This window comes from Monopterus albus, unplaced genomic scaffold (assembly GCF_001952655.1).
Source record: "Monopterus albus unplaced genomic scaffold, M_albus_1.0 scaffold54.1, whole genome shotgun sequence".
Classification (NCBI taxonomy): domain Eukaryota; kingdom Metazoa; phylum Chordata; class Actinopteri; order Synbranchiformes; family Synbranchidae; genus Monopterus; species Monopterus albus.
This window is the reverse complement of record NW_018127934.1, coordinates 2394122-2422090: the sequence shown is the minus strand read 5'-3', so window position 1 is coordinate 2422090 and position 27969 is coordinate 2394122. Positions and strand designations below refer to the sequence as shown.

General features: G+C 40.5%; 1 protein-coding gene across 4 annotated transcripts in view; it reads left to right on the top strand.

Moving 5' to 3' along the window:
- Window positions 1-2152: 2152 nt before the first annotated feature.
- apbb2b (amyloid beta (A4) precursor protein-binding, family B, member 2b) overlaps window positions 2153-27969 on the top strand; it is a 47698-nt gene continuing 21881 nt past the window's right edge. For 3 of the 4 annotated variants that reach the window (XM_020602195.1, XM_020602194.1, XM_020602192.1), the window contains exons 1-4: window positions 2153-2318; window positions 20721-20827; window positions 22171-22237; window positions 23572-24636. In XM_020602195.1, coding sequence (XP_020457851.1) covers window positions 23592-24636 — 1045 coding nt within the window. In that variant the 5' untranslated portion in view covers window positions 2153-2318; window positions 20721-20827; window positions 22171-22237; window positions 23572-23591. Of the gene's footprint in view, window positions 2395-20720; window positions 20828-22170; window positions 22238-23571; window positions 24637-27969 lie in introns of all 4 variants that reach the window. The other variant, XM_020602193.1, reaches the window with a different exon arrangement.

The window sequence follows — 27969 nt, the reverse complement described above, 5'->3', positions numbered from 1 at the left end:
AACACTCTACTACTAGCATCACTACTCTTCCATCTGTGACACCACAAAACAGATCAAGATGTAAGAGCGAGTAGGTCAGGAAAAGCTTTAACACTTTTGGCCTGGAGGAGCAGGTTAATACTTTCTCTAATATAAATTATGCTACGTCCAGTGGGTGGAACTGTTTGTGTCTTTACACCTTTGGCTAAATTAACCGTAAACTGCATAGAAAAACAAACAATGCAATAGTCGACTAAAAGCCAAAGCTGAAAAATAAATAATAGGATAAGACATAAATAGAAATAATGACAAGCAAGGTGAGGGAAATCTCATCGCCTATAGGCCTGAACGTACCTTGTCCTCTTGGGTTTTACTGGCTCAAAGTCGGAGTTGTCGCCATCCGTTGAGGATGTGCTATCGAAAGCCCGTTTGTGGCTATTAGGTGAGATCCAGGCAGACAGCTTACGCTGGCGTTTACCGTATGTCTTCAGATATGTCGGTTTGAATGATTTCATCTTTAAAACCACAACTTTAACCCAAACTTGGGGGGTAGAGCTTTGCTAACTGTTTCATGCGCTGACAAATTAACGTTATAGCAACATCTTCTCAACTCGTTAACAATGACCAGATAAACGCGCTGAATCTCAACCTAACGTTAACAAATTATCCGTTTTAACCCATCACCACGACTGATAACATTATTTGTTATTATTGTAGTTGTTTTAGTTCTTTATTTTGGTCTCCTTCATTCCAATAGCCACTGGACCCGCTCGTGTTCAAACTGTTGTTGAACACTGATGATTGGTCAACACTCGGTGATGATAACAACACAGCGCCACCTGGCGGATTGGAGTAATTACAGTTTGATTTAATTTAAAATGACAACTTCCTCTTTTAGCTCATAATTTCCTAGAGAAACTCTTAATAATTTTCTAAAAATTAAGTGGTATTTGGTAGTTATCAATGTCTTTAAACAATAGTTTTAATGTATCTATTAGAATCAGAATCAGCTTTATTGGCCAGGTGCGTCAGACACAAGGAATTTGACTCTGGTACATCGGCTCTCAATGTGTATGTACATATCCCCATGCAAGGGGCAAGTAAACAGTAAACCAACATAAGGCTAGTATTACAAAATAAGCAGTATTAACAGCAACCAACAGTGCAAACAATGCAACATAAGCAGTATAAACAGGCAGTAAACAATGCAGACAGACAAAGGAATGCTCATTGTGAAATGACATAAATAGGAATAAAACAGAGTACCTAAAAAATAGGTAAACTAATAGACATATATTGCATGTCTATTTATGCTAGAGGGATCCTGTGTTGCTCTTTGTGAGGGTTCTTCCATTTTCTGTATGATAATGGGCTGTACAAATAAAATATGACATAACTTGACCTGACTATATTCAAATGCCCACATGAAAAATGTTTCATTAGCTGCAATCACTCCTACCGTTTCGTTATAAAGATCCTTTTGTGAAGGACTCCAACATAAGTGATGGAGGACAAATATCACATTCCACATTTGTGATAAATGAGAGAAAAAGTTCCTGGGAGAATACACAAAGTAAAAATGACTCACTGTGGAACATTTCTTCTGACAAATTATGACCCATTGACTGTTGGTATGACCACACAGCTGTAACTAACTATGCAATAAATGATTGTAACCACCAGGTGTCATCATTTTATTAGACTGTTCTCCCCTGTGCAAACAAACGGTACAGCACACACAATGTACAGTAGCTCTGAAGTTGGGATGGGCATTTATCAAAATTTAGTGATGTATCGGAGACTAAATTAATGAATTCGTCAAAAAAATCAGCAGCAGATTAGGCCAATAGTGAACACAATCATTAGCTGCAACCCTAATAGTTATTAAGCATAAATCCAACTATATTTTTCAAACATAGGCCTACCTACAATAGTATACTGTATCACTTTGATCTGGGATATCAGGAGACAGCACTATTGATTGTATATGCATATTATTAGGGTTAAGTATTGTTTATTGCCCTATGCTTTTGTTGGGAAAAACGTCCAAAAACATAGAAACCTTTGAAGTTTACAAATGTCCTTCAGTATAACTAACCTTGTTTTCCTATCGACATTTTTGTCTGTAGCATTAATTAGTACCCCAAGCAATGACGAGGGTAAAAAAAAAAAAAATTGAGGTGCGTTTGCTTCCGGAGCAGCCTCCCCCGGATCCCCCCTGTCGGAGATCAGCGGCATCTGGGAGGGTGGAGAAAGGAAAGAAGCTGAGAGAGTAAACGGAGGGGCGGAGAGAAAAGACATAAACGCAGAGAGGAGGACGTGAACACACTAGAGAGGAGGTGAGTGATATGGTGTTTTTTTTTTTACTGGAAAACTGAGAGTTGTGACCGGTATGGCATTAAAATGACTGGAGACGTGAGTAACTTTCCATATTGTTCTGGGCGACGCATTGCTTTGGCATCCGAGAGGCTCGCTGTGTTGCATATAAGTCGGGAAGGTGGGGGAAAGGAGACTGGCAGGCTGCGGCTGCAGATGGTGGTGGGGGGGAGACATTTATAGGACCCCAGTGTTTGTCCCTTTGAGTGTAGGCCTATTGTCAAAGGTTTAGTTGTGCCTTTGGTGTGGGTTAAATGAGTTGTTATGTAGCTCGAGTCCGAAAATGCAACGGTTGTTCATGAAAACAGTTGTTATTAGAACGTTGTCGCGAGCCGTTGACTACCTCTTTAAGGTTAGCTACTTCAAATCGACTGCTGTGGTAATGATTTAAGGCGGAAAACGCCTGAAAATAGATCCGACAGAGCTGTAAAATAACGTACATTATCATTCTTAAGTGTTATGTAGAAGGCCTATCAGCAGGTAGGCTAACTTAGGTGGCTGGTTAACTGACCACCAGTCGGGCATTCATCAAGAGTTAACCAACCACCAGACAAAAATAATACTTTTTACTGAGCCGTAGGGTGTTCATTCGTGTCATACTGACTACATTTCATAAAAGGTAAACCGAGATTTACCTTCCACTCCACATCACCAGTGAGCTGAAGTTTAGCGGTGCTGTCTTTGACTATTCAATCTTAAGCTAAAACGCTGTATTTATAGAACTAAAAGTGAAAAGGTTGGTGACGCAGTATGGCTTATTAATTTGTGCTGCATGTAGGTCTGAAAATGCTATTTATTTTCATGATAGAATATTGTATTGATTGTATGTTTAAGTAATTGTTTAGACCGTAAATGGTTAAATCGTCACTGATTCCCAGAGCCCAAAGAAACTTCCTTAAATTGGTTGTTTTGTCTCACCGAAGCTCTAAAACTCAAAGATATTCAGTCTACAATGATACAAAATAGAGGGAAAACAACATAACCTCAAATGTGAGAAGTTGCAACAATCAAACATTTGGCTTTCTTTGCGTGGTAAATGGATTAGATGATGAATCATTTATCCAAACTGTTCATTATCCATTAATTTTCTGCCAGTCAGCTAATTGATGACTTGACTAAACATTTCAGCACTGACAGGTTAGTTCATTTGGTTTCCATGCAGAGATGCTGCAGTCCTGTCTTGTCCTAGGTTGATCTCAGTGTTGAGCTATAATTTAAGTCATAGAGGCTCATGGTCACACAAACATGTATTCATTGACATTATGTGGAATAGTCTGGGGCTATAGCCATGCAAGCCTCTGGGGCTGGGGCTGAGGCTGAGGCTTGTATTGGTGCATGCTGCTGGCTGAGCACTGCTAGCTAATCGTTTCCAGCTTTGCTCCATTAGTTTCTGCCAGGCCCTTGAGATAATACGCCTGTTTGTTTTATACAAATACGGAGACAATTAATTGCTTGTTTATGGTTTGTGTTATATAGAATCTCAGAGAATGATGCAAATAACTTTCCTGTTTAATTGTCCTGGAGGTAGGGAGCACACAGGGCTGAGATATGTTATGGCTGTGTGTAAAGATGGCGAATTATTGTTGACTTTTCTTCTGGAAACAGTTCACTTCAGGTAATTAACTTTCACACTGGACTTGAATTGCTGTTGTGTAAAAGTCTAAGAACTTGTGAAACACTTCATACAGAATACTGTGTGTGTTTCTGTGGAGAGAGAAGGGGCACTGCAGTTGTTGATGATAACATGAATTATCAGAGGACTGTTTCCAGGTTTTGATGCGCACCTCTGAGGGTTTCTCTCTTGGTGACACTGACTGTCATGCTTTTGCTTTGCATCATATTTGCATTGATGCATGTGTGTATATTCAGAAGGTGTGTTTAATAAACAAATTTGTCAAAAAGCATAATAAATACATTGAACTTTGGATAATGCTATGGTTTGAGTCTGGAAGTCTTCTGTTTTATTATTTAATGTACACAATTTAATGCTGAACAGTGAGCACTCACTAGTTTAAGCAGTGGTTAAGGTGATTTTATAAGGTTTATGCTTGGTGAGTTAACTAGTGCAAGCTGAAAAACTGAATATGTCTCTGTACCACCATCGCAGAAATGGTGCACTGTCATCGTCTCTGCTTCTCTTTCACAGCCTCTCTCCCTCTCTATCCTCCTAGCCTCCTTGCCTTACTAGCTTGGTCTTCATCCAGACCTGGCCCCAGTCTGCAGTGTGTCTAGGAACATGATGTCATTGCTAATTGCTTAAGGCTCTTGGGCTGTTAAGGTGGTTTATATTCTATCCCTCTCCCCCTTACCTGTTCCCTCTTCTCACTTCATCCCTATGTCCCTCCTCAATTACTCTCCTCCCTCCCTCCGTAGCTCTTCTACACAACATCAGGAGTTGCTGAGTATGGAAAAAGTGACTTGGACGTTTATGGGTTGTGTTTTGGGCCAAGTACTGCAGACCACTCTATGTGCTTGTTTAGCACTGGTATTATTAATGTGTCTCAACATCAAGACAGCCCGTCTGCTTCTCTTATCTCTATGAAAGGCAAAATGAAGAGGACTTTCCACAATCTGTACACACTGTGCACAAACACGGACAAAAATAGCAGTTCAGGAAGGCAAGCTGTCAACCTTGTGAAGCTGTGAGCATGTCAAATACCCAGAAATACCCTGTGATATCTCAGTTAGCCCCAAAGTGCTCTTCAGATTGGATGTAATTATGTTGGCCAGACTATAAATGTGCATGTTTGTGTGGTGTTGGGACTTTCTTACCTTACAGCACCAATCTCTTAGTCTGTGTGTGGTCAAGGTCATGCACAACAGCTGATGGGAAAGAATGGACAAAGTATGCATGTGTATACGGTACATGCTTGTGTGATGGTATGTGTGTTTGTGTCTGTAAGTAATCAGATAAAGAATATGGTGATTCATTATCAGCACCCTGCTTTCACTGTGAAACAATACCACTGGTCCGCCCTTGACCAAACAAATGTGTGCATGTGTGTGCAGGCATGTGTGTGTTTGTTGGTGTGTTTGTATGGAGTCTGACCAGATTGGACAGATGAATGATGAATTAAGGACAGCAGAGAGTAGATTCATCCCAGGCTGTCAAGTTGGCAAGATAACCACATTGTAGTGTATTTATGTGTGGTGATGTTCAGGGAGGCGGGCGGGACAGCGGAGCGGTGGGTAGCGCTGTCGCCTCACGACAAGAGGGTGTCCAGGGTGAACCCCACCTCTCGCCCGATGTCAGCCGGAATAGGCTCCAGTGACCCCATCCATAGATAATGGATGGATAGATGGATGTTCAGGGAGGCTTTGTGTTGTTTTGTGTTGTTCTTCTCAATCTGATTCTCCTCACTTTCTCTTTCAGCCCCTCAATAGGGTTATTGTGCCCACTCTCAGGCAGGCTGCAGTGTGTGTGTGTAGATGTGCGTGGGTATCTGTGCATTGTTGTTGCAGGGAGCAGACAGCTGTGAGGTGTGTTTGAACAGGGAAGGCGCACAGAGGCCCCCGTTCATTCTGCAGGGTGTGAGACTGAATGATAGGGCCCCCTTTCTCTCTTTCCATCTGTCCGTGTGTCTGGCTCACTCTCTCCATCAGTTTTTCACCTTGATGCTCGTTCCTTCTTGCCTTCTTTTTTTCTCAGTTTTACTTTGCTTCTTTGTTTTCTTTCTTTGTGTGTGTGAGTGCAGCCGTGTAACGTGTCTGTTCTTGGCAGCCCTCACTTATCAGCTGTCTTCTCGCTGTCAAGATGCCTTGTGATTGGGTCATCAGTATGCATGTTATTCTGCCTACAAATGACCTGATGGGCAAGTTTTCCATTTTTAAAGCAAACTACAGATGCACTCAGTGAGCATATACACATACAAGCACTTTCTCAACCGTTTGTTTCTGATGTTGTCTTTGCCACATGTATACCCCAGCAGAGGTTTCTGGTGGGCTGCATGGTAGCACAGTGGTTAGCTCTGTTGCCTCACAGCAAGAAGGTTCTGGGTTTGAGCCCTGGCCGACCCGATGCCTTTCTGTGTGGAGTTTTCATGTTCTCCCCCATCTTTCACCCAGTGTTAGCCTGGGTTTGGCTCCAGCCCCCCTGTGACCCTCTTCAGGATAAGCAGTATAGATGATAGATGCATGGGGTTTTCTGTGTCTTTGTCAGACCTTACTCTCTCTCTCTCTCTCTCTCTCGGTCTGACTTTCAAACATGTACACGTCATCATACACTGTCAAAGCCTGAATATGATGAAAGAGGCTGTAATGGCCAGAGCCCCAGGTGTCTCTCTAAATTGGCCCACTACAGCGAATTCACAAATTTTTGCTGCGCTGTCTCAAAACAAGGATTGACTTAGTTAGTATTCTGTACTTCATTTCTTTTTGCAGTACGCTGATAATTAGAATGCATGCAGTATGCTATTTAAAACACCTCACACACAATTACTGTAATGCCAATATAATGTGTCTAATGTGCCCTACTGTTTAAAGGACAATAATTAGTACCAGAACATGGCAGTCTGATTTTGCAAAAACCCTCATTGTGTTGCTTTTCAATTGAGCATATCATATCTTTGCATTATACTGTTATATGGGTTGTGTTGAGCCACTTCTCGTATTACTTTGTAGCCTAAAAAAGACTATGATGCTTCTACACCTTTCATATTTACCTCTTTGACTTGTTAACATTACCCTTTGGTTTCTGACCATATTTTTAGAGAAGAAACTATTAGTCAATTAACTGATTAGTCAGTTGACCTTAAAATCAATTTGCAGCTGTCTTGATAATCAATTAACTGTTTCAGTAATTTTAGTTTTTCTATAGTTTTTTTTGACATTTTGTTCATTAAATGGATTATAGTGTGATCAACAATATAATCAACAGAATAGTCGATAATGAAAATAATTGAAATTCGCAGCCTTACATATACACTATGTTCTAGAGTTAATTTTTCTGGCTGTGATAAAACTGACCAGGGTTTCCCCCAGGAAATTGTTTTGCGGATGGAGTAAGTCAGCCAGATCCTGTTGCATCTTGTCTTTTGATCAGTTTAGTTAGTTGATGACAGTCTAAACAATAAATAGCACTGTGTGAAATGGTACCTCTGCAGCTTTTCCTGCAAAGTTAGTGTTTTATTCTACGAAGTGTATTAAGCCTAATTTACTCATGTGAGCAGAGTGGTCTTTTTCTGGCAAGGTGGCCCACCTACACTGTGAAACAGTGCAGCAGGCCTCTCTCACTGTATAGCCTTTACAGGATGGCTGTTTCCTTCCTCATCCTTCTGTTATAACTTTGAACCTTCACAGGCCCAGTGTCTGTGAATTGTATGAAACGCATTCCTGTGTGATTAATGCACAGGATGACCGGCGGTAGGAATGTTGAATCATAATCACAGTTATTGTGATGATTTGGGGTCCTGGCATGACTTGTTTCCTGTGTTTACATCACATCCTGTGGTTGCAGTAATAATAAGTTAACACCTGTGGTTAGGATGTGAAGCAGTGCCAACCCTGTCTTAATATTTTTGACCTTCATTTGTTAAACCGCGGTAGCCTAAGACAATTTTATTAGGGGATTGTAGGAAAGAATTAATATTAATTGAACAGTGTAACTGTGTTAAACCACACAGTGCTGGCTTTACACTGACTTGGCAAAACTAGTGGAGAGGCTCTAAATGGTGGCAGTGCAGTGCTGGTCCACCAGTGATGGTCAGCTGGCTGTATCATTCCTGTCCAAAACAGTGTCCTGAAGATTGCTTCACTAATGCTGGGAAACAACAACGATGACTTCCATTGGTAGATGGGGATAGAGACGGAGGGAGAAAGATGCAGTCATTGTGAGAGGGGAAGAGACTGCTAGTGTAAGGGAAGGGATGATTTAAAGGGCTGCAGTGGTGTCTGTGGCCCCTCTGGCAGAGATGGGGCATTCCTTTTCTGATGAGTCACACTCTCTCTGATCAGTTTTCTTTCCTTACATCTCTTGTTTTTAAGCTGCTGCCCTTTCCCCCTGCTCCATCCTCATTTTTGGAGTGCCACTCCTTTTTGATGTCTTCCCCTGTTTGACATCTTTGTAACGAATCAGATCTGACTAGACTGTGATTATCAATACAGTCTTGTGACATTATTATGGAGCAGCATACCGCATACTTTCTAATGAAATATGAGATGACAAGACCATTTTGACATCACACACACACACACACACACACACACACACACATACACATACACAGTCTGAGCAAAAGCAGTGCTGTTAGTGTCTAGACTTCCCTGTCCTCTCAGATGCCCTGTCACATCCGAGCTATATATAGGATATACAGTGGCTCCACTGCTTCTGCCCTCGCCTTGGGTCTGACAGGCCTTTTGTGCATGTGTACCTGTCTGTGTTTTCACTGAACAAGGGAGAGGGGCTTTTTAATATACACAGTTTGCCTCCATGGCTACTGAACAAGACAAAAGAGGCTGTAATGCTTGCAGTGAAGCAGAAGCTCTAAAAAAATCATCATAAATCATGTTAAGAGAACTATCTTGCAGATGAAAGAAACTGTAGGAGTTTGTAGTTTAATTGTAAAAATATAATCATAGCTTATTTGTGGTTTTTAAAGAGAACATTTATTGCAAAAGTAATGGTTTAACTACAGCTTACATTATTAATAAGACTCTAAATTGCCCACATTAGGTCATATCTATATCCCAATAAGGGTTGTGTCAGAAAGGCCATCTGGCGTAAAATGCGTGCCAAATGTATACATGTGAACAGTTGATTTGCTGTGGCGATCCCCAAAGGGGAACAGCTGAAAGTAGTAGTAGTTGTTACATTATTGATAATACCTTAAAAATCTATAAAGGGTCAAAGTTTTGTTTTAATCAATGGTCTTATACTTGTATGGTGCTTTTATATGCATTGAATGACACTCAGAATGCTTTCACACTTTGCCTGAGCACCCATTCACACTCCCAAACGCACACACTCATGCACTGATAGCCACCAGGAGCAACTTGGATTCAGTGTCTTGCTCAAGGGCACTTCAACATGTAGATTGGAGAAGCCAGGAATCAAACCGCCAACCCTCCAGTTAGGAGACTATTCATTCTACCTCCTGAGCCACAGCTGAGTAATGATTCCTTCATCATATTGTAGCTAGCAGATAACCTAGCTTGCTACTACTCATTTGCAAGCGACACGTCAGTATTGGCCAGGAGTCGCAATCTTCAAGTTGAATTTTGGAGAACATCTTATTTTATAAAAGGCTTTGTTGCAGGATTTGTAGCTGTGAAGCAACCCACCTAGCAGCCTGAAGTTTAATGTTGACTCAAGGTGAATGACATGGGTGTTGTCACAAGTCTGAACCTTTACACTGTCCAGCATGATTTTAGTTCGTCATTACCACCACAATCCAACACCTAAGGAATGGAAAGTAAGTACAGCATTTTGAATTTCATTATCATTTTTAATATTATTTAGCTAAATTAAGTATTGTAAGAAATAATCAGGGCTGGATGCTAAATATAAGTGACTTGAATCATCATTCAAGAAGCCCCCGAGTCTACTAAAATGTTTTCAGTTAAATCAGTGCACACTTTTTCATGCTTTTCTATTGTGTACAGAGTAATAATATTAATTAAACAAATGTATCGGAATAGCTTCACTACAAAAGATTACATTTAGATTCAGAAATAAAGATGCGTGATGGAAATGGAGGACAGCCTGAGGCAGGACAGTGTGAGACATAGAGCTTCTCGGCTCCAGTGCTGAACATTAGCCAAATTGGCAGACGTACTTTTGAACCACTGGTACAACCTCCTCTACTCGTGTCCAGTGTGATTGAGTCTTTGGCTGACGGTGCTGTTAGCAGCAGGAGAGATATCCCATGCTGCGCTGTGATTTTTATTACAACTGCACTATGATCAGGATATGCACTAATTCTGATTGTGTAGAAATCTACTATTTTTACAACACTGAATCTTACGGGAAAAATAAGAGACTCATTTAGGCAGCTGTAGGAGTGTGGCAGAAGCTCTGCAGGATTCGCTGACCTTTACCGGAATTTGAACAGAGTCCGTGAATATTTATCCTATATACAGTAGTTCTCATTATTGTAGTTGAGGTGTATCAAAGAATAAACCATCAGTTTCTGAGTAGTCATAAGAATGAAAAAAGTTTTTTTGCATAAGAAAAAGCAGGAACACCAAGCACATGGCAAATTAAAATATAGACTTGCATCCTGGAAAGAGCTGTGGTCTCATTAATGGCAATGTCACATTGGTTGTGCTGAGGGACTTGCTCATGTGTGTTCCATTGAGGGAGCAGGCTTTAGGGGCTGAAATGGAAATTCCCTTCTCTTAAGGGGGTTTTTCGGCTGTACCGAAATGTGTCGCGCCGAGTAATGCTCCTCACGGGTTCTGCATTTGTCTCTACTACACTTAGCCTACTTTGGAGGTGCGCTCTGGGAGCTAAATTTCAGCACCCCTCAGTAGGTAGTACTAAAATCAAGTACCAGGACCATGAGGGGGCAGGGGGTGCGTGCATGCAGAGCACTCTCCGGTGATTGGTTAAATGTCTGCATCGTCACACTTCAAGCATTAGCACTACAAGCACAGTGTGTAAACACAGCTGACTGCGTGTGTGAGAGGGGTGCAGCCCCTCTGTCCTCTAACAGAGACCAACAGAGAGAAAATATAGAGGAAAAGTGAAGCGGGACAGCCTGTGTCCACCCTGGAGGCTATGCTCGGTGATGCTTAAGGGAAGTATGGTGGGGTAGACCGCTTGCTCAGTTCTGACAGTAGAGACCGCAGCATTGGTGTGCTTTTCTTGGTGTCATTGTGCTCTTTCTCCCCTCACCCACAGGAAAGAGGGGCGGGGTCAAGCAGGGAGGAAAAGAGGAGATATTAGGGAATGGGGGAGGGATACATCCAGGAAATCATCTCTTGGCTTCTGTTTGTGAAAAGTTTTTTTTTTTTTTTCCACGTCACAGGATTGCAGTCTGTGAATGTGTGTGGGGTGAGATTTCTGACTCTGTGAATGTTTAATAGGTGTGCTCAGTAATGACAGGAAAGATAATAATTGTTTGTGTGTCGTTGGCATAAGCACATTATGTTTGTCTATACCAGTGACATAGATGATGATCAGATCACATGCAAAAAAAATCTGATGATTCCAAAGGGGTTTGCAAACTTTTCTTGCTACTGTCATTCATAAGGAATAATCAGTGTGTTCCATACCTGATGTGTCAGTCAGGGAGACTGCTGTGAGTGAATGAGTAACTTTATAGGAATTCTCTGTCATAGGTGACCTTTTCATTCAAGTACTGTGTTTACTCCTTCCTTTTTGTTTTCAGTGAATGGAACATGTATAGACATGCGCTTACAAATGGTCATCACTTACCCTTATTCATGAACCGTGTGTGTGCGCACGTATGCAGCCGTGTTTTGTCTGCCTCTCTTGACCAGTTAGACTTTTCCCTCCCAAAAAAAGAGATGTCTGAGATTCCTTGGCACACCCTGAAAATTCCTTGCTGCTGTTCTGTTTTTGTTTTTCTTTTTCTTTTTTTTTTTTTTTGTGGAAACTACTCTACTGGAGAATGGTACCTTCAGCTGTATGTATACTGTACACAGAGACATTAATAAATTCACATATAGAAACAGGAACACTCCATTAGTCTCCATTAGTGGACAACAAAATTCCCTGTAAAAATTGTAAAATACTGGCAGCTGTGGTTACCAGTGTTTTTACTGTATTTTTACAAGGTGACTACTGTATTTCAAGTTAATTACTGTGAAATTTATTCCAGTACTTTACTGTAGAATATGAGGTTTACAGTTTATTACTGTAGCTAAACCTTCCAGTAATATACTGTATTTTTACGATGTTACTGTAATCTACATTGACAGTTTCTATCTGTAGTTCAAAAGTTTTATTCAGCAACTATGAATTGCAGACATTAGGCTGTAAATAATAATGTGTTTAATTTAGGTAACTGCATAATCACTAAAACACCTAACACACAAAAGGAGAAGTAATGATTTTAATGGGAGTGGTGGAAGAAATACTCAGATTCTTTACTTGGATGTAAGTAAAAGCAATACTACAGTGCAAGAATACTCTAAGTAAAAGTAATGTATAAAAATGTTACATAAGTAAAAGTACAGAAGTTTTAGCATCAAAATATACTTTAAATACCAAAAGTAACAGCAGTCATTCTGCAGAATGGCACATTTCACATCAATCTATATCAGATTATTGGATTGTAATTATTGTGCATATCACATTTAATGTTGCAACAATATGCAGTAGAAGCAACATTACACAGGATACAGAAACATTGTGATTCCTTAAAATGTTTTTTTTTTGAGGAGTGGCATTCAGGGATCTACGTTTACTGCTCACTGCATGAGATACGCAGGCATGCATATGCAGACAAAAGTAAAAACAAACAAAAAGAAACAAAAAGAGAGAGAATAAGAGAGGGAGAGAACAAGAAGTGAAATAATTGGAAGGTAGAAAAATATTTTTTAAAACATGAAAGAACACCAAATTTACCTTTATGAAGTACTGTTCAAACGCCATCAGGTTTTTTAATAGAGTGGTGTAATGCAGATTTACTATCTTTGCCTTCTCCTCAACAAGCTCGCCCGTCATCTGTCCATGGCTGGCCTTCATTCCCCTCTTGGGGTTAATGAAGCACGTAACATACAAGATCGAGATCAGGGAGTTCACAAAATGTAACATGAAATGACATCTTAATGTAAATGAAGTAGCACTTGAATGGCATTACTGTTAAAAATACAGATACACATTGTTTGAATACAAGGTACATTCCACTTTATTGTAGAATGCACTTCTTATACTGAAACAAAGCACCTACAGTAACTTTATTCAGTAAACTAACAGGAAACAAAGCAGAGGGGCAGGGTCCCACTTCTGTTTCTGCAGCAAAATAAGTAGACAATTAAGCAGGTCTTATGTTGGAGTTAACTGACTTAAGTGTAGATGTAACTTACTCAAAAGCAAAACAAAAACAACAAGACCTAAACACCTGAAAGCAAAATGCATGTCTGAGATTCTTTGGCACACCCTCAAAATTCCTTGCTGCTTTTCTTTTCTTTTTCTTTTTCTTTTTTTATTTTGGTCCTGGTCATGGAAACCACTCTAGTGGAGAATGGTACCTTCAGCTTTATATATATACAGTACACTGGGACATTCATAAATTCACAGTTCACACACACAAACTGGAACGCTCCACATGCTTTAGAATCTGAGTACAAAATTAGCATTATAGTGGCGCTATTTCTGTCTGTATGTATATGCTGTATATGCTCCTGCAGCAAAGACAATGTATGGCATGTTCAAACCACAAAGCGCTCTCTGCATGCTGTGTTGTTTGCAAGCACACATAATAGTTTGTTTTGGCCGTAGTCTGAGTCAAAGTGTTACTTTGTCTCTGTTATTTCCCATTATTGACAATACAAGGATGTACACACACAGTCTTATTTCCGTTCAGGGGACGTAACATTGACATATTTTTTGTTACCCTAACCTACCTCTCTAAAATTTAATGTTTTATGTTTGGGAACAGTTTTTGTTGTTTATTTTCTCCCCATAAGAACGTTGGGTCCCTCACAGTTGGACTGTGTAAATGGATTTCTGTCCCCTCAACAGATGTTATAACAACACACACACACCTCCTTATGTTCTGCCCTTCCGCTGTTATTCTGGTAGCAGATTTTGTGGATGGTTATTGTTTGCTTCCTTTCTTGTTTTGGTGGACACACACACACACACACACACAGAACTTGGAGTCAGGAAAATATATCCTCCAGTTTGCAGTGCACCAGACTGGACTAGCCATCAACCATTGATAATGGATATAATTAGTTCCAACCCTAATAAGAACTTCTGAATGAATGTAGCTCAAAGTATGTTAGAAAAAGGAACAAAGAAAAATGGAAGCAAGAAAATGGTTTTACTAGAAAATGTTCACACTCTTGTACATTCATTAAATGTGTTAGTTTCCTCAGAGCACCAGTAGTGCCAGACCCTCTTTTCCCTCTGTGTGAACATGCTCTGTTTTAGCTCCTGGGCCCCCCTCCCTAAAAGCCCAGTCTGCTCTGATTGGTCAGCTTCCTCAGCTAACTAAACGGACAATGTGGAAAATTATTTCAATAGCACATTTTATGACCTTTATACACACACGTTTTATTGTTTTGTGTTAAATTTATAAATGGGACACATACTCTGACATGCACAGAGGAATGGTGTTCATTTTTGGTCTATCCAAAGTAATAATAAATTCCTCTTTTTGGTTGATGAAGATTGTTGATAGACTACCAGCCTCCTTCTCTCTGCCAGTTGTCAGTTGCATGTGTGCCTATTGTACCTGATGTAAAGGACGACAGACCGTCGAGGAAGAGAGGTGTGTACATGTTTTTTATTTTTTATTTTTTTCCTTCAATGCCAGTAATAAGCGATTGTGCATGGTATGATAGCCACCAGTTCTGGTACCATGAAACCAGTATACTGCTGCAACCCCAGTGGCTAAGTTAAACAGGCTGACTTCATACACAAGCAGTAAAATAACTTTAACAACACTTGTAGCATCAGGATGTGAGGTGGACTCACAGACAGTTGGAAGAGATCCAGTCTGGATGTAAGCTAAATCAAGTGTTGTACTGACCCGCGTTGAGAAAGCACTTTGACGTGAAATGATTAGCACATAACATGCAACATTTTAGGGATATCTTCAGGAACATTTCCACAAAAAAAACGTATGATATCCCATGTGCTTTCTCTGGCTCTGAGGATGGAAGGTAGGTAGAGACATTTGTGCGACCAACAACCAAGTAGAATCTGTGCTTTCCTCGGAACTGTGCCGTGTTGCTATTCGTCTGCTGTTCTAATGAGAAAATCACAGTGGTGGACCGGTAGCACCAAAACAGATCTGAGTGGGAGGAGGATCTATGAAATGAAGTGCTGCATCATTTCATATGATGTCATAAAGAGAGAGAAATCCGAACGGCATGTTTGGGTGGGGTTTTTACAAATGTGGAAAAAGCAAAACGGGCAAAGACTTGTGTTTTGTGTGTCTCTCCACACACCGCAGACCCATGTGAATGTCAAAAAAATGTTCTAAAAGTGAATTTTGCATAATATGTGTCCTTTAAACAGACACGTTTATAAAAAGTGATCACTAAAATCTACTTTCTAATGTCTTTTTAAAACTTTCAAGTTTGGAAGCATAACAGAAAATGCTGCATTGCCACTTTTTTATGACTGTGGTTCTGATCATCTAACAAACCTGCAGTTGGCCTTCAGAGTGAGCATAAAGGCACATAAAACAAGAGGGAGTCTGCAATGCAGGCTCAGCCTAGAGCTTTATATACAATCAACAGGGCCTAAAAATCAATTCTAATTAATGCAGGGAATGAGTATAGTTCAGCTTAATATGCTCTTTGTTTTTAGTTTTGGTCAGGAGTCTAGCAGCTGAATTCTGAAGAAGGTTTTAGCCTCTTAAAAGTGTATTGCTACAGATTATATGATAGGCTACATAATACAAAAGATTAAGTTTGACATAGTGGTTAGACTGTGAACAACTACAGAGGGGTAACAATCCAAATCAAAACCAACATGAAGGGTCTTAAGCTGTTTTCACACATGAACTCTGGACAATGTCTGTGAAATCAGGTCCAGAATTGTTCTTTCACACATGTAGCACACAAAAGGAGGAGGTCTACGTCAAGACGTATTCTCACCTACTGGAAATACTCCATTTGGTTTTTGTGGTGAGGTAGAGTGAGCAAGAGGCAGGACATGTTGCAATCATGTAGCTGGTTTGTAATTTGGTCATAAACAACTGAGTCTCTTGCCACACTAAATTTGTCTGAAGATTCTGGCACCTGGTCTTTATGACAGAAGTTCCCAAATCTGGTTGTGTCTCCAATTAAATATTTTTGGTGGTGTCTTCATTGTAAGTGACCATTTTTCTTCACTATTGGATGTTTGTATTCTTTCGGTTTTAGGCCAGTCACATGATAGACATCTATGTGTCCACTAGCTTGGTGAGAATACTCCGGTCTAAATGCAACTGTTTACTTGCATGGGCTTTCTACAGCTCACTTGGACTTTACGCGGACTTTGTACTAGGGAGCTGGTAAGGTAAAGTCTATTTAAACTCCGGGTCAGTCGGACATTTGTGTTCTCACACAGAGCTCCCCTGGGTACCATTTTTCAGGGTAAAGGGCTTCAGTAAGGTGCTGGGCCATCAGTCTCTAAACTTCGCTGGAGGGATGAACACCATTCTTACAAAATATGTTCCCTCATTTGGTGTTTTGATGATGGTGGTGGAGACGCTTTCTAACACATCAGTCCAAAATCTCTCATAGGTGTTCAACTGGGCTGAGGTCTGGTGACTGCGAGTTCATCTTGTACTCCTCAAACCGTTCAGTGACCCCTTGTGCCCTATGGATGGGGGATCTGTCATCCTCGAAGAGCCCTCTCCCATCATGATAGAAATGCTTCATTATAGGATAAAGGTGATCACTCACACCAACTTTGTACTGACTTGCAGTGACTATTCCCTCTAAGGAGACAAGTGGCCCAGCATCTGCGTTTGTTTCTCCACTCTTTTATTCAGTTTGTTCCTTTGTGTCACCTGTCAGAAGGTCTTTGGTTAGCAGTGTTGCAGACTTCCCAGCCATGTAGTGGAAGTAATCTGCAGCTAAATGCAGAAGGCTGAACCTACTCTGCAGCCACTGAAATGAAGCCAAGAAAGATCTGGGAAGATTGCCTGGTATTGTGGAGCCTACTTACATATTTGCGTCCTAATCCAAAATTTAGAAAAACATCGTTGCATTTTCTGTTCTGCATGCCTTTCCTTGTTGACACAATGCCATTCATTTTGTTTTCAATGGCCTGGTCTCTGACTGCGACAGCTTTGCTTTCTTGTCAGGCTTTTTTGGTAACAGATGGGGTTTCTCAAGAGTGTGTGTGTGTGTGTGTGTGTGTGTAGGGGGGGTGGAATAGTTGCTGTAAATCAGGGTTGTAGAGAGAAACGAGTGGTTTTATGAGAGTTTACAGACCTTCACTTTTAATGAGAAACGACAGCAGTTCTCTCCTTGACAAAGGAAAGAGTAGGTGATAGGTAGAAGCTGTGAAGGTAGTGAGGGCTAGGAGAGGAAGGGGAGAGGAGAGGAAATGGGCAAGAAAATGGGATAAAGTAAAGAAGTAAAAGTCAAGTGGGATTAGCTGACAAATTGGAATGGCGAAAAACCTTGAGAGGGAGGGCCAGGAAGGAGGGATGAGAGGCCTATCAAACTCTTGGCAGGCATCCACTTGGCATATGAATTTAAAAGCAATCTGTCTGTACCTCGCTCAGTCCAGAGCCTGGTAAATGGCAGTGATTACACAGAGCACATGTAAAAGGAGACAGACAGGTGGAGTGTTTGCAGCTGCTTCCTTCATTCTTGTTAGGTTCAGTTCCCCCTCAGACTACATTTGACACACACGTACAACAACACACACAGTGTGTTGGTCAGTGGGTCAGAAGTCATTGTTATGCTGTGGCACATCCTAGCTCTTGTTACATTCCCAGTATGTTTTTGTTTGTGTGTTGCTCTAAGTGTGTCTGTCTATTTCAGTTTTTTCCTGCTCATTTAACTGTGTACAAGTGAGTCCATGTGGAAGGTACAACCTGATATTTACTCTTCATGTGTGTGCCAGTGCAGTTTCCACCTGCAGAGGGACCCTGATTTTATGCAGCTGTCTATAGGCGAAAGAACTACTGCACGTACCAGAAACGTTGTATAAATGATTTTCTGGCTTCAGTGGGTTTGGCATGAAAACTGATATACTGACTCAGCATGAGTTGGTGTTGAAGACTACAAGTCTGAAATGAATAAAAACTGGGAGTGTGGAGCTAGAAGTGATTTGTATTGGACTTCTGTAGCCCACTTTTCATCTCTACTTGAGCCTAGCAGCTCAAGGCTACACTGGCTACTACTAGCACAACACCCAACATCAAACTGTCAGCGATTGAGTTTGCTGATGATGGATAAAACTAAATCTCAGTATGCCTAAACAATCCTGAACAAATGTAGGCCTGATTTACTCTACTTGCATATGTGTCATCAGTGTTCCTGTATACACCTATAATGTTGTTATAACTTTGTTTTGCCTATTGTGTTTAATATAAAGCTTGGCTGTTCACATGTGTTTCATGTTTACAGAATGCAACACAAATGAAAATGCATTTAGAACCCATTATTAGCAACCTGCACAACCCAGCATTGTTCCTAAATATATAATTAGCATCATAATATATGTAACAACATAACCACATTACATTATTGAAATCAGGGATATCATAATTTTTGTTCTTACATTAACTAAATTAAAATTAACGGCTTACTTAACATTAGCTCCACGCTTCCCTTCTTCTGTCGAGTCAGAGAAATATAGAAATGTAAAACTTTAATACAATGTCTTATTTTTATTACATGACTAAGTTGTTGGAATATGCATTCCAATTTGTGAGCAAGTATGCAAATGATAAAAATATAGAGCTAGGTCAGTTACATAGCAACATTATTCCTGCCTTATTTATTGTAGGTGACAAATAGCAAATCACTAACACTCCCAGATAGTCAGGAAAGCAAAGACTCGTAAGGACTATAATGGTTTTCTTTGTGCAGAGAATACTTTCCACTGAGTACCGTCTTATTTTTTTCATGGCTGCATTTATCTTCTCCTTTTTTCATACAAATATCTATGGCCTTCATGCATCGCAAGGTATTGGAATAATGTGGAAAGCACAAGTTGCATTTGTGAAAAATAGCTGGTATGTGTGTGGTGATTGGTTGGTTCATTGTTGGTTAGACTGAAAAAGTATGGAATACGTCTAAGCCTTGGGATAGGGTCATTCAAGGAAAAGCAGAGGGAGAAGAGAGAAGATAAAGATTAAATGAAGCCTTGCTGGCAAAGGTGTGAGTGTTAGTCCTTATGTAGGGAGTTGATGAGTTCTGCAAGATCTGCAGTGAATTCTGTCATTCTGCAGAGAAATGAGAAGGGTAAAGTGAACTTTAAAACAAGCCAGTTGTATTGGTGGGACTATGGTCTGTATGTGAAGGTTGAAGTGACCTTGGCATTACATGTGTACAACTCACTTGAAGGGGGGGCTCTAATGTAAAAGACCAACAAAATACTTTAATCCGCTGTGTTTTGTTGTTATAAGTTCCAAACAAGTTTTTCCAAAATAAGTGACTGCACTATAATAAGAGAACTGTGTCACTCAGTAAGTCTTAATACCTCTGGCTACATCAAAATTCAGTCCTTTTAACTTCAACTTAACACAAGCTCTGTCTTAAAGTGACAGTAACCAATTTTCCTGTTTTTAACAAAACCTACATAGTGTCATCATATGAACATGGAAAGCATAAACATGAACTGAATAAATAATTACATCAGAAATGACAGAAATGAACCAAATGAAATTATGCATTTATATTAATCTGCCTAAACAAAATGCACATTAAACTTTTTTACAGTACCAAAGCATAGACTACTTATGACTTTGAAAGGCCACTGGCTGTCATTACATTTGATAATTTGCCTGATTACCAAACTAAATCTTGATGGGGATTCTATTTTGTGATTATCATGCACTTAAAAAAAGTCAATGTGCTTGCAACCATCAGCACAATTCTACCTCTATCCCTGTACCTGATAGTTTCTCTGGATTTTACTAATTAATGTGATTCATTACATCTTTAAGTGACCTTGGTTAATTATTGTTACTATTATTTTGTAATGAACTCTTTGCAGAGGTTACCGCCTGCTGAAAGTTGAGCTAAAATATTCATGTGATGTGGTAACATTTCCTGTAGTTCTTGCAGTTTTATTCACCAAAATCATTCCATGAGTTTTTCCAGCCCCTGAGTCAGGGATAAGTGGGATTTTATGGTCCTGTCTAACTATGCTTTTTATCTTTCTCTCAACTTCTTAAGGATGTAGTGTGTTGATAAGAACTGCCCACAAGTCTTGACTGTATTATGTGGTAATGTGAGTGTATTTGTGCTGGCTGTTGGAAGGCAGAGTTTACAAGTCTCCTGTGGAATTAACTTTATGATGGTTCCAGTCAGCTAAGGGTTGGCAAGACTGCACCAAACAAGGAAATATGAGCGCTATACAAAATGAGCCTTATGTTCACGCACATACACACATACACACATACCTTGTGTATTAATGTTTGATCAAGGTTGTGAATAATTAATGTGTCTTTATTATTGTCCCCCCGGTGTCCTGTGGTCCTCGTTTTCTCTCTGTTCACCCCTCCATCTTTCTCCAACTCATTAATCCTACTTTATGTTTGTCTTTCCCTCAGGACGCCGCTGCTTTAGTCAAGCCCTCCTGATTGGATGAAGAGAGAGCCACTGACTACCAGTATGGATGTGTTCCATCCTGGTTTTTCCCACAGTCCTTAGTTCTTTGGTAAGTAGCAACAGTTAAAAGGACTTATTTCAAGTTATAGTTTAAATCCAGTAGAAGGTTCTGGCCTAGCTTCACCCACTGGCAAGGTGTACAAACTGGAAAGCAAAAGGTCCAGCAACACTTGCAGTGTTTTGAGCAACTTTAATTTGGACTTTTTGCTGTCCAACGTGGTATATTTTAACACACAAATAGACTTGTAAACCCTTCAAACCAATAGAAATGGTTGCTCTAGCTGTCATAACCAAAATATAGGCATGGCATAGCTATTGAGCATTAATACGCAGTGTTGTTAGATTCTATATGAGTTGATATTTAGATACATTCCGATATAATCCCAGTGAATATTCTCCTTCACAAAAACCATTAAAGCCCGCTTAAGACAAATTGGAGACTACTTGTTATTTTCATGAATTTAGAACTGACTAAACACATATCATATAGAGGCAGTCTGCTAAGGTACCGCCTTGTGAAACAGGGAAGATACTGTAAGGACAATGAGCTAATATCAGTGTTTATAGTGAAAAATAACTTTGTGCTCCTCTTGTTCTCTGGTAGCTCTCTAACATTGTGCATAATGTATAATGTTTTTATGTCCTGCCATGCTACACGGTATACAGGGCATTGTGTTGTCGTGCTGGCACATACGGCTCTGCAGACACATTTTTTCAGTTTGTGTATTAATGAGATAAAAGTGATTAATTTTTTTAAGATGTTGCTAGTTGGGCATTGTGTTGTCGTGCTGGCACATATGGCTCTGCAGACACATTTTTTCAGTTTATGTATTAATGAGATAAAACTGATTAATTTTTTAAAGATGTTGCTAGTATTCTTAATAATCAGCTACTAATGCCATGAGCATATTGCCTTTTCTCCTGGACATGAGGACATGATATAAGACAACCCAGATGCCTCCTAGTTGTTTTGATTTTTAATTCATTCATTTCACTGCTCAGAAATACTTTGGAAAATGCATTTTAGTTTTTGCCTCTCATGAAAAACCCTCTCACATCATCCCATTTACTGTACAATACATTCAATCATTATGCATGAGTGGGGCAGTATGCAGAGAAATTATCCTACCAAAAACAACAACACAATCTCAGACCCTCAAGGACTGATTGCTCTTATGATTCTTCCTCCATATCTGATTCAGTGTCTCTTCTATCATTTTGATTTCCATGGTGTTTGAAGTTCCCCCACTGTTGTCTCCATAGAAACCAGCTGTAGTTATGCTACGCATGAATGAATGTGGTCTCTAAGGGCAGCCCAAGAGGCACTCAGGATTCTTTGCATTTTTCTTTTGATCATTCTTTTATTCTTTTTTTTCCCCGGGTGGTGTTCAGATCTGCAGCTGAGTATACTGAACCATCAACCGTGACCAGCACCAGTCTATAACTGACCTCCTGTAAGGTACAAAATACACACACATGCATGCTGGCACACAATCTATGTTCAGTGTTTCCTGCGGTTCAAGAAGTTTGGTTTGGGTTTTTTGGGGTGGGGGACAGGCTGTTCTGCTTGAACACTTCCCTCCTCTCTCCTCATCTGTCCCTCCCTGATCCCTCCCTCTTCCATCCTGAATCCCTGTTCCCTCTATGGAGGTGAACAAACATTTAATGAATGCAGTGTATATAGGCTAGTTATTTTTCTGTCACAGTTACTATAATAAGTTCTTTTTAGCTAAATTAAGTCCAACAGTTCGCAGGTCCAGTGCTTCACTCACCAACATAACCACAGCCTGACTGAAAGCAAGACATGAACAGCTGTCAGTCAGTAGCTCCCGCTAGAAGGACAGCGGATGGACAAATTGTTCTTCACCAGGCCGATCAACAGCAGAAATGTCCTGGACAGCAATAGTTTTCATGTAGGCTTTATGTAATCATAACTTAGTGTACCAGTAAAAAGGCTTGCAGCAGAAAATAACTGGGGACTTGTGTGACGTAAACAGCTATCTGTATCTGTGGAGGTTACTCTACACTTAATATGCCAGAGAAAATGGAACTGAAGCTTAAAAAACTGTGGGGGTCTAGGGGTGACATGTTTCTTGCGTGTGTTAGAGAATGGAGTTCAATGGAAAATGCGTCTAAAACCGCACTCTGTCTGAACTGGCCTTAACTGCAGCTGTGTATGTGACCACTATAAACACAGCAAACACTATCACCACTTATTTAAAGAGAAGGTTCAGTAGTCAATACACTGTTTGATTAAAGCTTTGGAATGATTACTTAGAGCTGTATGATGCAGACCATACTAAAAGGAAAAACTGCTCCAGGTTGCATCCCTATCTACTATTATATTTTTGTTCGGTTAAGTTGAAATATTAATACTAAACACTGTACATTTTTCATTGAGCACATTTCTTTCTTTAGGAACTTTCTGCTTTTGTAAACATGCGCAGCTCATCTGTCATTCTCCTCGAGCAGCAATTCAATAATGAACTTATGCACACTTATGTACAGTTTTTTATAAAGATCTCTTGTATATTTCATGCGATAGTAATTCTTTATTAGCTATGTTTAACTTCATTTGTTGTATTTATATTTTAAACTAAATGTGGTTTGTTTATTTCTACATTGTTTTCTACCGCTTCGGTATTTGTTTATTGGAACCATTTACATTTCATCATGTCATAATCTCTTAATTACAGTTCAAGAATAGATGGGTGCATATAAGAGTTATTTGTGTGCATGTTAATGCATGTGTGTGTTTATTTACCTCCTGTTATGCCCCATCTCCTTTTTCAGGTGATCTGTCTTGTGCCACAATGATGTCAGTAGATGTGACCAATCGTAATGGCCCTGCTGCCACCCCTCCCACCTCACTCAGCCTTCGCTCCTCACACAACCAGCTACTCAGCAGCGATGTCATCAAACAGGGCTCTGCCACTCCCCCCAAGTGTCGCAAAAAGTATGCACTTACCAGTATTCAAGCTGCCATGGGCCTTGGAGAATCAGCACCCTCTTCATCATCCCCATCATCATCCCCATCACAGTCTTTAACCCCCAGCAATCCCAAACTAGCCAAGAACGGGGTCAACCAGCTTCGTAAGGCTGGGCAGGACCACAATAAAAACACAACCGTCCCTGATCTGATGGACCTGGAGTGTAATTCAGAGACTATAGCCGATGACCTCAATGTCAACACAGCAGAAGAGCATGACAGTCACGCTCTCACCAATAATGACCGAGAGGACGATGTCATTAAGTTGGATGTGAAACTGAACCTAGACATTAACACTAATGAAGAGCCTGAGCAGAAACCTGACTCAGACATAGACTATAACATTAACACAACCGTGGAGCCCAAACTGAACGGCAACAAAGCAGAAATAGGCTTTGACTTGAAAACTGAGGCAGAGGAGGGCAATGATATCTGCATTCTGTCTGAGAAGAAAATGTCAAAGATAAACACTGAGGAAGATGGAGATGAGCTGGTGGTGGAGGAGCAGGAAGATGAGGAGGAAGAGCCTTTACTAAAAAGTGAGTCTCCTGTAAAGAACCATAAAGTTTCTCCAGGCCTGGAGCTCATGTCAGATCTCCAGTCCAATCTCAAGCTCTTCAAATCAGTCAAGGACTCTCCAGTGCCCCCTCCTCCCTCCCCACCACGACAAGCCAGTCTAGAGGACACGCCCCTGCTCTCTGTGGCTTCTTGTTCCTCCTCTTCCTCTTCCTCTCCAGAGACGAAGAAGGACAGAAGGACTGGTGCAAAGACAGACTGTGCTTTGAACCGCATCCAGAATCTGAACCCCAGTGACGAAGAGTTGAGCTGGACCACCTTGTCCCAGGAGAGCAACTCACCAGAGGAGACAGGTACACACAACACACACACACGCACGCACACAACATGCTGCAAATATTAAACTTTACAACCATGTTCATTTACTAATATTTGACGTAGTTTTCATGATGTTGCAATTTATTTGTCATCTCTGCTGATGACGCTTTCACTTAGATTGACCAAGTGAGTGTTCATGTGCATGTGTGCATAAGCTGAACACAACACTGGAGCAGAATAACAAACATTTCAGCATCCAGTAAACCTCACAGAATCCCTGTTGGGAAGAAAGTGTCCTTCTAACCTTGTGTGTGGTTAGCAAGCTAGATCAGCTGCGTCCTGTTTCAAGCTGTGTCCTCTGTGCGCGTGCGTGTGTGCGCGCGCATGCATGTGTGGAGAGGGCAGACAGGCAAGTCCTGAGTTAATACAAAAGAGGAGCAGCTCTAACTCCTTATAATCCTCTGTGCTGTCTTCCCCTGCACTTAATTTTCATCATTCTTTTTCTGAAAATATGAGTATTTGTGCTCTGCTGATAAATTTAATGTAAGATGCAGTTTAAATACACACACAGAGGATGATGTACCACTAGCTGTGGGCACCATGAGAAAAACTTTAATTTTTATCCCACTTTGATCCATTGGTCTCTTGGTGCAACATGAGGTCTAATTGTTTGTTAGTTCATTTAGGGTTATGTTTACAGTCCATCTGTATGATGTTTGTCTCAGGCTATTTGGATGGGCATACAGTATGTCCTGACAGATGGAAAATCTCTCTGTCAGGACTATATTTGTGTAGATGTAAAAAGAGCAATAACAATTATTTTCGTTATCAATTATTCTGTAAATTATTTTCTCAGTCAACTGATTTGACTTTTTGATCTGTATGTCACAAAGTACCGAAAAGCCCATAATTTCAAGATAATATATTTAATTTGTTTGCCCAAAACATAAAAATAGTTAATTTCTCATAAAACAAAAAAAAGCAGCAAATCTTAACCATTGAAAAGGCGGAACAAGAGAATGTTTAATCGGGTAATCATTTGTCAAAGTACCTGCTCGGAGCTGCTTGTTTTGCCAGTCAACAAAATTTTTAATCAACAGTTTCAGCTTTATTGTGAAATATGGTAATTGTACAGTAATTATGAGGATCTCTTTTATCTTTTCTTGTAAAACAAATATGCCTTAGCTTAAATTATAGTAAGTACAGTAAGGCTGAACATTGGTATGACTTTGTAAGTAAGACTAAAAAATTCCTGAGTCATCACCTCTGTCTCTTGCTTGTTACTTACCTCTGCAAAAAGTCTGTTCAAGTCACTGTATTTCTTTGTCAGCATTATGTAAAGATCTGGGTGTTCAGTTTAATTGGGATTTTAAAACTCCGTGCTTTGTTGTAGGCATATGAACCACATTCATCTCCTCTAGAGCAGCAGCCCCTGGGTTCTGACATGAGCTCAGCTGTAAACAATCCTCAGTCTGTGAGAGCTGCTCTACTCTGAGCTGTTGAGCCTATTGCTGCTTTGTTTCTCTTCTAGCTCTCTGATGACTCACCATCTCTTTCGAGTTGAAGGCTCTGAGCATCTGCATATTTCATTTCTCTACAAGTATGACAAGCTTGTCATCCTAAACATTTGTGTGTTTCCCCATTGTGTTGTGCTTTTGCTTTGGTCTGAAAGCAAGTCATTATAGGAGAATTTACTTTCCGTCCATTCTTTTTTCTTTCTTTAAAATTCATCTTGGCTTGTCTACAGTGTTATTTCAGAGTGATAATTCTCTCATGGGATTGCGTCATGTTTCATGTAGATCAATTTGTGTGTATTGATGAGCAGAGGAAGAGGGACAAACAGTAGTTAGTAGGTTAAGTTAAGACGTATTGTCCTCTGAGGGTTTGATGAAGTGTCAATATTCATGGTACTGGCATCATTTATGTTGAATTTATGGATGTCTAATACATATAGTCCTCGCCCATGGTGTTGTGCCCCCGTCTGCCTCTCTTTCTCATATTGACAAAACTGTGTTGTTTTCCCCAGTGTGTGTTAGATTCCTCTGTGAATGTTGTGGGCTAGAGGGCCAGTATGACACTCTTTTCACACATAAGAGCCAAAAACACATGCATACACATGCAGAAGAAGAAGGTCCTTTTAAAGAGGCCCTTGCTTTCTCACACATCAACATGTATTTTAATACTTTTTCCGGTCTCCCTTTCAGCACACTCAAAAATCTTTACATGCCCTACAATCTTTACATCCTCTTTGCTGTTTTTGCCCCCTCATCAGCCCTACGGTATGGCTCCCTCCTTCTTGCACCTCTCCTGGAAATGATACTGGATGAAAGATGATCCTGGGGTTGCCAGGACAACCAAAAGAGGCTAAAGGAAAGGTGGAAAGGAGGGAGAAAGTGATAAACATAGACATTTGATGAAGAATGAGTGTCCTAAATGTTTTTTTCTGCATGCCTGTATATATGTTTGTTTTAGGACAGGAAAGGGAGGGCAGGCTTATTTGAGCTGCTGATGATGTTGATGCTGGAGATAATGGAAAGAAAGACGACAACAGCAAACATCAGCTGTAGGGAATACACAGCGTCTCTCTCTCTATGGCTACCTCTCACTCTTTCTCTTTTTTTGCTTCCACTCTCCCTCTCATTCACTCTTTTCTCCCCCTACTCTCCGTCACTCTTTTCATGTCATTTTCCTGCCTCTATGCTTTGAAGTGTCTATGTTCCCCTCTCTCTCCATACCCCATTTCTTGCTGTGCCCTTCCTCTCTCTCTTTCTCTCTCTCCCTCCCCCCCTCTCTTGCTCTTTCTGTCTGGGGTTCTCTCTTTGGATCCATCACTGGGTTATGCTGTATGAGAGGCAGCTAGCTAACTATGATGCTGGGAAAAGCTTACATGCTGGCTATTGTGATTGTCAATTATGAGGGTAGGTGCATCTGCTGGAGTCGGTTGGAAACCACACTGTGGACCTGGAGTTTGAAATGCTGTCTGAGTGTGTCTGTCTGTTGGTGAGTGTGCATGTAACTGTACAGAAGCATGGGAATATATTTGTGCTTCTTCCAACACAGGGATGAAGTTTGTCCCAGTGATGGCAGCGTTCTCTAAATATCTGACATAAGAATCTGTGGCCTGTGCATGTTATATATGTGCATGTGTTGGGAGTGACTGTGTATATTGGTAGCATGTGGTGTTATTTGCTAGACGGAATGTGTGTGTGTGTGTATGTTTTGCTCCAGAAGCTTACAGCTCTCCCCTCCCCCTCTGCTCAACTCTGCTCTGGTATGGAGCTGCATGCTAACGGAGGCTATCACAGGCTAACTGCTATGTAACTCCATTATGGCACATTTCCATGAACTGCTTAGGATCATGCTAACTG